Source organism: Catharus ustulatus, chromosome 8, assembly GCF_009819885.2.
Source record: "Catharus ustulatus isolate bCatUst1 chromosome 8, bCatUst1.pri.v2, whole genome shotgun sequence".
NCBI classification, from domain to species: Eukaryota; Metazoa; Chordata; class Aves; order Passeriformes; family Turdidae; genus Catharus; species Catharus ustulatus.
The window spans coordinates 12,186,545-12,194,579 of record NC_046228.1 but is presented as its reverse complement, the minus strand read 5'-3'; the positions used below and the strand labels follow the sequence as shown (position 1 = coordinate 12,194,579).

The 8,035-nt window shown below is 42.6% G+C and overlaps 1 protein-coding gene across 8 annotated transcripts in view; it reads right to left on the bottom strand.

Annotated features, from left to right (window-relative positions):
• Positions 1-309: 309 nt before the first annotated feature.
• The window catches only part of SH3PXD2A (SH3 and PX domains 2A), a 237,910-nt gene continuing 230,184 nt past the window's right edge, over positions 310-8,035 (bottom strand). For 7 of the 8 annotated variants that reach the window (XM_033065577.2, XM_033065579.2, XM_033065580.2 and 4 more), the window contains 4 exons: positions 7,271-7,605; positions 6,400-6,449; positions 4,176-4,295; positions 310-4,044 (listed from right to left, as the gene is read on the bottom strand). In XM_033065577.2, coding sequence (XP_032921468.1) covers positions 2,149-4,044; positions 4,176-4,295; positions 6,400-6,449; positions 7,271-7,605 — 2,401 coding nt within the window. In that variant the 3' untranslated portion in view covers positions 310-2,148. The remainder of the gene's footprint in view (positions 4,045-4,175; positions 4,296-6,399; positions 6,450-7,270; positions 7,606-8,035) is intronic. The other variant, XM_033065578.2, reaches the window with a different exon arrangement.

Sequence of the window (8,035 nt, the reverse complement as noted above, 5' to 3'; positions counted from 1 at the left end):
CACTGTGACATGAGCTGTTGTGCAGTTACACCTCCTCCTCCTGCCACCACAATTTAAAGGGATCCCAAACAACAGCCTCCCCTCCCCACCTGCATGCAGAGAGCTGCTCGAACCACAGCACTGTTTGTAGCCTGTAGTTGTGGCACCTGAATGTTGTTTCAGCTACCAGAGCACATCAGCCACACTAGCTGAAGGCAACTCTCTCAGTGTTATCATGGAAATTAATAAAACCCCCAAACCACACACATACAAACACACACACACATACACAAAAAGAAAAAAATGGAAAAGAAAAAAAAAGAAAAAAAGGGAAAAAAAGGAAAAAGACAACAACATATAAATTTCCTAATTTTTTTTTTTTTGGCAGTGAAACATCCCCAGTAACATACGGTATTGTTGTGCTGTTTTACTCAGCCCCTTGATCCCAGCTATTTTGAAGCCTTTATAACCTTTAACTTCAGCCAAATCAATATGAAACTGGTGGAAAAAAGGACATGCAATGCTTTGTGTAAACCAGTAGTGAAATGGTCTGCCCTCCCCTTAGAACAGATTGACAATGCTGTCTATTATTTAAAGGAATTAGATATTGCTCTTGAGTGATTAACAAGGCCATTTAATAAAAAACCCCAAGCATGACTTCCTTAAGCACAGTAGGGATTTAGTAAATTTATGTTTACAGTACAAGGCTACCTCACAATAACTCCATATTCCTAGCCTTTTCCAATGGACACCTCTTCCATTTCCCACACCACCCATACTGTGCGCCACATTTCATAACATGAGTTAAGAAAGACAAACAGAACTGGAACTAGAAGAGGCAGCTTCCTGGTTAGATGCATTGTAGACCAAATTGCTTTGATATTAAATCTCTGAGTCTGAGAAGCCCAGGCCCACTTTCCAGTACAAATGTACTCTTTGGATTCAAGTGGGAACAGAAACATGTGTTTTGTCTCATACCTCAGTTTTAAGTCTTTTTTGGTAAGACCAGACACACACACAAAGAAAATACAGTAAACCCAGAATGCACAGAAAAGACAAAAACAAAACAGAAAAGCAATTCCCCAAAAATATACAAATTATGTGCAGACTGAGTTTGATGGCTTTTTTTTCCCCACTCATTGTAAACACTGATGTTGCAGAAGGTTTCAAATATTTCTCACTAATATCTTGGTGGGCCCTGCCAGCAGTCAGCACCCTTGGATTTGGACCAGAGGGCAAAACAAGAATTAACACATCTGACAGCTTTATCTTGAGTGTTTTAAGGGACATTGTTGTCTTTGATAACTTTTGAGAATCCCAACTCTGGGAAGAGAATCAACCAGTATCACCTGGCAGGAGTCAGGCACAGAACCAAACATGAAGCCTGCACAGTAACAGATGTGCTTAAGCAAGGGGTTTGTAGGTTTGTTTTTACAAGCACCAGTAGGCATCACTGCCCTTGAACACCTGAAATCCCAACTCAAAGAACGAGACAGAATGAAAGGAAACAAAAAGCCCCCAACCCACACCACCTGATGGCCTTTTCTGGTGAGTTATCTGTAACAACACTGAAGACAGACACCAAAACTCTCCATGATGAAAAGGCTCCAACTCTGGACCTACCAACTGCTGAGCATAGTGGAAAAAAAAAAAAGAAAAAAAAAAAAAGAACATCTCCAAAGGATTAGAGTCCCTCCATGTTTCAGAAACTTGCATTTGCTTCTCACTCTGTAAGTTGTGGAAAAGCATTCAAAATTCTTGGGTATTCTTGGGTATTCCACATATGAGGAAAATGAGGAGAAAGGGAGCCAAGATTGTAAAACAGTTTGGCACAGAACTCCCCAGGTAGATGCATGTGTATTTCTCTCACAAAAGGCACACATTTGGTTTCCTATCAATAATGGGAAGGATGGGATGTCATACCCTGTTACATATACAAGATTATTAACAACTTCACAAAAAGGCATTTGACTATGCTGCATCTTCCTTGTAGTTGCTTAGAACACGTAAACCCCACAAACCTCTCCAGAACATGGCAGATTTGTCCTCTTAGAGACTCCTTTGTACAAACTGTAGCACAGGGAAACGTCTTTTTGTGTAGCAATTGTTTTTTTCCACATGTACACAGCAGGAACAGTATAAATTAGGGAGGTTAAAGATATTGCAATATTAGTTCTTTTTCTCCAAATAATTTGAGGGCACCCAGCCTTTGAATGGCTTCACACCATTCATGATCTGGCAGTACCACCAGCCGTTTGGGTTCCTTTCGAGCACCTCCATGCAGACACCTTCCTGAAACCCCGCAGTCTCCTCGTCCCCTTCATAGTCTGCAATGGAAACATAGATGTCCTTGAGATTGTTGTGGATGAACTGGGATTTCTCGATGGGCTTTGGCCTGACTGTGGACACAGGGATCCCATTCCTCTGCGTGGGGAGGTTGGAGGTGCTCTCAGAGCTCTCTGTGCCCGGCCGCTCCGGCTGCTTTCCCTTCGTGTCACCAGGCTGTGCCCAGGCGTTGCTGAAGGAGGAATTCCTGCGGACGCTCCTAAGCTGATCTGTAGTTGTTAGAGACTCATTTCTCCGCAAGGAGCACGACAGGTTGTTGTCCTTTGGTGGTGGAGACACAAACACTGACTGCGGACGGACAGCGAGCTGCCTCACACCATTCCTCATTTTAACTGGGCCTGAGGCTTTCGAGAAGCCGCCAGGAGGTTTGCTTGGGATGGGTGGTGTTGCACGTTTGCTCTGGTTGATGGTGTTCAAAGCCTGAACCCTCTTCTCTATCTTCTCTAAACTGTTTGACTTGTTTTCATTTTTCCTGTTCCTGGCAAAAGAGGAATCAGTCTCTGCTGATGTAGTTTCTTGCTGGTTATCAGGGAGAGCCAAATAATGGGAAGGAGCCCAGCCTTCCATGTCTCCATACTTCAGGTACCACCATCCACTGGCTTGCTTTTCCAGCACTTCCACTTCTACTCCTGCTGGAAAGCAAATTTCAGAATCCTGTACCTTTTGGTATGAGTCAGTGGTCACATAGAAACATCTGGAGTCATTTTCTTGCTCAGTTTTGGCAGTATGGCTGGAGCAGAAGAGGCCACGGGAAGGAGCTGTGATGAGATCAGCCGAGCTTCTCCGAACAGGGTCATCCTGGCTCTCAGAAGCTGTGCAGGGGGGGCTTGCAGACTCTTCACTTCTTGAACCTTTGAGCCCACCTCTGAGCTGCCCAGTCGGCCTCAGCTGACGCCTTAAAGTGCTAATATCCATCTTTTCTTGGCTCTGGGAGTCTGCCTTGCTCAGGAAGGGTTTGGGCCTAACGATTGGCTTTGCTCTGATGGAAGGACTCTGCCCGGGATCTTTCTTCATGCCTGTTCTTGGCACACTACGTAAGCCAACATCTGAAGCTGATCTTGGTTTTGTCTCCTCACTCCTGGAATAGTGACACTTTCCAAGATCAGGCTGAATGTTTTTGTCTGTCTTGAGCTTCACGAGTGATGATTTAGGAGAGCTGGAACACGGAGAATTCCTTCGGATCAAGGACAGAGAGGAGCTTTTCTGTGAATCAGAATCCCCACTAGATTCCTTATTGGACAAACCATCTTCCACATAACGCCTGAACCCCTCATTCTCATAGATGGTTTCTTCTTCGTGAGCAACTTCTTCTGAAGACTCTCCTACTTTGAACTTAGTTTTCTGAAGTGATGACACAGGTGAGGGTTTGAGGGGCTGAAACAGTCGTTTTTCAGGAGTGCTGTCTTCATGGTGACTTTCACTCACTTCACACTCCGAGTCAAAGCCAAAAGCAGGCACATCATACTCAGGTTCTTCATATTTCAGCTTGTGGGGAGAGTCCTGGGTGTCTCCTGAAGAAACTGCTCCAGGAGCTGTTCCTTCTTCAGAGTCTTTTGGTTTACTGGGAGGTGCTGGGGGAGGAACCTTTGGGCGGGTTAAAGTACTGGTTCTTCTGTTCAGATTTGGTTTCTTTCTCTTGTCAATGTAAGATGCTGGAGCCCACCCTTCCTTCTCTCCAATCTGCACATACCACCAGCCACCAGAATTCTTTTCAATCACCTAAGAGGTAACAGGGAACATGTTACTTAGACAAAAATCTCAACTCACTGCTTCCCACTCCTCCCCTTCCAATCCACTCCTATGCAAAAGATAAATATTACAATTTTTCCAGATACATTGTTAAGGCTCACCTCAGCTTTTTGTCCTCCACGAAAGCTTATGCCATCAGAGATGCATGACTGGAATTCAGCAATGGTGTAATATTCAACTTCCACGGAGGGTGGCTCTGGTGGCTTGGGTAACTGAAAACCCTACGGCAAATAGGATGCTTTGTTCATTTAAACCAAAGAAACAGTCAGCTAAACAGCAGTATGAAAAAAATCCTGATTTTATTCACTAAGACTCTTCCTTCTTGCTTGTGCTACTTCCTAATGGTAACTGCCCAGTTCTCCAGAGTGGGAACTGATGCATTGATATGGGCTAAACGAGAAAAGCCTTTCAACCTAAGCCCTGCTCATGCCACCTTTACCAACTATTAAAACTGCAACAATCTTTACCTGAATAGTAAAATGTTTTACTTGTGGGTGATGAAGTGTGAGCTGCCACTTGCAGTCATACTAAGAGCAGCCCATTTAGGCTGAGATTTTGTCCAGAAAGACCCAGTTCTGGATGACATGCCACAACTGCAGAAAACTGCATTACAACAGACCCCTAACAGATTCTGACTATCATTAAATATGCTATTTTAAAATGTAATCCTAATGAATTATTGCTCTTAATCTGCTGCTGGACTTTTAAAACAACCTGAATTAGTCAGCAATATGAACTAATGGGCATCTCTTGTAGCAAGAAACACGGATAACATCACAAACCTCCTAGCTTTGCCCAGCTAAAGTGCTGGAAGTGAAGGACTTTACTGCTTGATCAAAACAATTCCAGTTTCTCCCCACAACAGACCCAACAACCCTCTACTCAATCCCAACAACCTCTGTAAAGGCTCTATGAGAAGTGGGACACTGCATTTACAGCCAGTCTGGCAGCATATCAGACTTCTCTAAAAGCTAAGTGCCTTTACATTAAGCTGCCACATTCTAGAATTTGCTACAATTATTTTTGCAGGTGATAAATGGGAAAACGGTCCTTTCAGGAATTTTAATATTAAAAGCTTTTCAGGTTAGCACAGTGCTCATCTGCAGGGCAGTTAGATGACGGTGAAGCTGCACAGCTTCTATACTTCACTACTTAGGGTTCTGTGAAAGAACCACAGGTCAGACAAATACAGGACAGACAAAGACACAAAATAATCCCAAGTCATCAATGGGAGAAGGGCAAATCACATACTGTTCTTTATTCTCCTGCTCCTCCATTTCTAAGATACCCTTTCTGTAAGTAAGAGTTGACGTTTCATCACACACAGCATGTGGCATTTCACAGAGAATGCATCTCTGCACCTTAGGAACCATGTCTAACAATGTTGTAATTGGATGTTTCTGCACTATAAATGCTGAAATACAGCAGAAGCACAGCATAATAAAATGCCTTCAGATAATACGATGGTTTGGATTAAATGAAGATAATTAGAAACAGCAGATATGCTCAGGCTTTCACATATAATATCACTGTTATTTTTAGCATGGGATTAAGTGTCATAGTCTTGCCAAAACAAAGTCTAATTGAAAATAATGTGAAGAAAAATAGGAAGAAAATGCTAATATGCTCTTCATATAGTTTGTTAAGAAGCATCTCTGGTGACAGAAAAATTACAAGTCACTTACTGCTCATAAAGGGTACAGCAAAGATTAAACACTATGTATCGCCTAGATAAACAAGCCATTAGCATGGTTTTTATATAAATACACTACTAACTAGTTCCTATTGAAGATGACAGTTCTAATCTCAAATTGATACAAAATTGCAGGATTCTAGCCTTGGGGATAAGAAATCATAGGGGGTCTGTTCCTGCAGCATTCATCCTTCCATAGGATTCCGAGCCACTTCAAACACGCACAGGAGTGAAGCTTAGCTACCTCAAAGGTGGCAGCAATGGAAGGAGGGGACACATTCCCAGTGGCTTAAGACAACAGAAGGTCAGAAATTTCATCCTGGGATAAGCCGACACCCAGAGGAAATTTTAACCTTCTGAGTCAGTCAAACAAGGTTTAACGCCCATGCACAGAACACAGCAGCTTCATCACAGTCTCCCTTCTGACCTGATTAGTTGGGGCAATATTTTTAATAACAGAAAACCTGATTTATCATTACTATAGGATGTCCTGAGGTCTGCTCAACACTTAAACAATGAAACGAACAGGCATGTAAATAAAGGATCCCTCCCACCTTGTACAGCTGCACAAAGTCTCACAAAGCACCCAGACACCTACCCACTGCTAAGATAAACCATAAACCAATACACACCAGACTGGACTCTCTTCGTGGGGGTGGCCTTGTTCTTAGATTTGGAGAACCTGAGCAGAGAAGGGAACAGGGAGAGTTCATTTAACTCTGCAAGTACTGCTAAACACATTTTTCAGCAGCTCTCTGCTGTTACACAGTTTGAAGTCAGTATTTGCAATATGTAAGGCATCTCTATGAAACAAGATAGGAAACTATGAGGGTATATTAGAAATACCAAGGTAGCTTAGCTATTCATCTCTGCTAAGCCAGCAAATTTAAGAGGAAATCACTGCCAGAAAGCAGTGGATTGTATTTTCTGCTGAACTGACCAGCTCCATTGGAGACTGGCCAAAAAAGGTCTGGCCTAATACCTATTGCCCCCCCCAGCAGTAAAAATAATTCACTAAACACTCACACTGTCCTCTCTCCTAGCATTTTGCCATTCCTTGCACAGAACAGCGTCAGCATCTTCATTTTGCAGATGAAGCAGTAAAAACATTATAGCAACTTGCCCCCAGGAAAACAGCAAAACAAATGCAAGAGAAGACACAGGTGGTCTCCTCAACTTGAACATGCTATCAAATCATCTACATTTCTGGGGTAGAAGGGCACATTTTAGAGCATTCAAAAGGAAAAAAAAAAAGTATTATCTGGAAAAATTAACAAAGTAAACACATGCAGGCTAAGATAAAGGACCACCAGCCAGCCTGTGTATAAAGTGAAGTTAAATTTTATCACTACTAGTGAAGGACCACCTTCTGGAGTCCCTCTTCATACATCTACAAGCTATGCAAAGGTCTGATATTGTGGGACAGGTAATGCCAGCTCTGAAAGGTAGAGAACAAGAATTCATCACAAGCCCATGAAAACCCAGACTACTCTACTGCCTTACTTATTTGAGCTCTTTGTGGTGCTATCCTTGCTATGGCTGGGGATCCCTGGGCCAGTTTGGAAGCCTGCTTGTCTGAAGTCATCATGGCATTGCCATTAGAGTCATTGCACAGGATGGGCAAACTGATTTCTTTCTTGGTGATATGAGTTTCTGCAGACTCGTTTTCTACTTGAGACTCCTTGTCAGTTGAGGATTTCTTGTTCAGCAGGTTACTGATCTCCATGATGTTTCCTATGATTTCCACTGGCCCAGTTAAGTTCTTTTTCCTAGATGGAAGATCATCTTTAGCCTTCTTCAGATAGGAAGCTGGGGCCCAGCCTTCTTTGCCCAGATACCTGGAGAGGCAAAAGGAAACACCATCACATCAAACACAGCCTTCTCATGCATTTCAGATAGAATAGATAAAGCAAAAGTGATGGATGAAAACATCAAACAAAGTTTGCAGCTCTCAAGATTCTGTAGTCTGTATTAATTTATTATCTATTGATTAGACACATCAAAGTCAGCTGAGCCAGTAGTGAACTGTGTAGTTGAAAGCCACTAATCATCCTAAGGAAGGAGTCTCTCTGGACAAGAAATAGTTACACATCAGGTAAAGAGCTTCACCAATTTGTTTTATGCCTCCCCTAGACAGTACTAGGCAAACTCAGTATTTTCCCACACAGCAAAAAAGCAAACTAGTAAATAAAATATATTAATGGTTTTTAAACTTCCTAGTGGCAACTCAAATTGAAAATGGGCTAAAATAAAGGTGCACAGCACCTA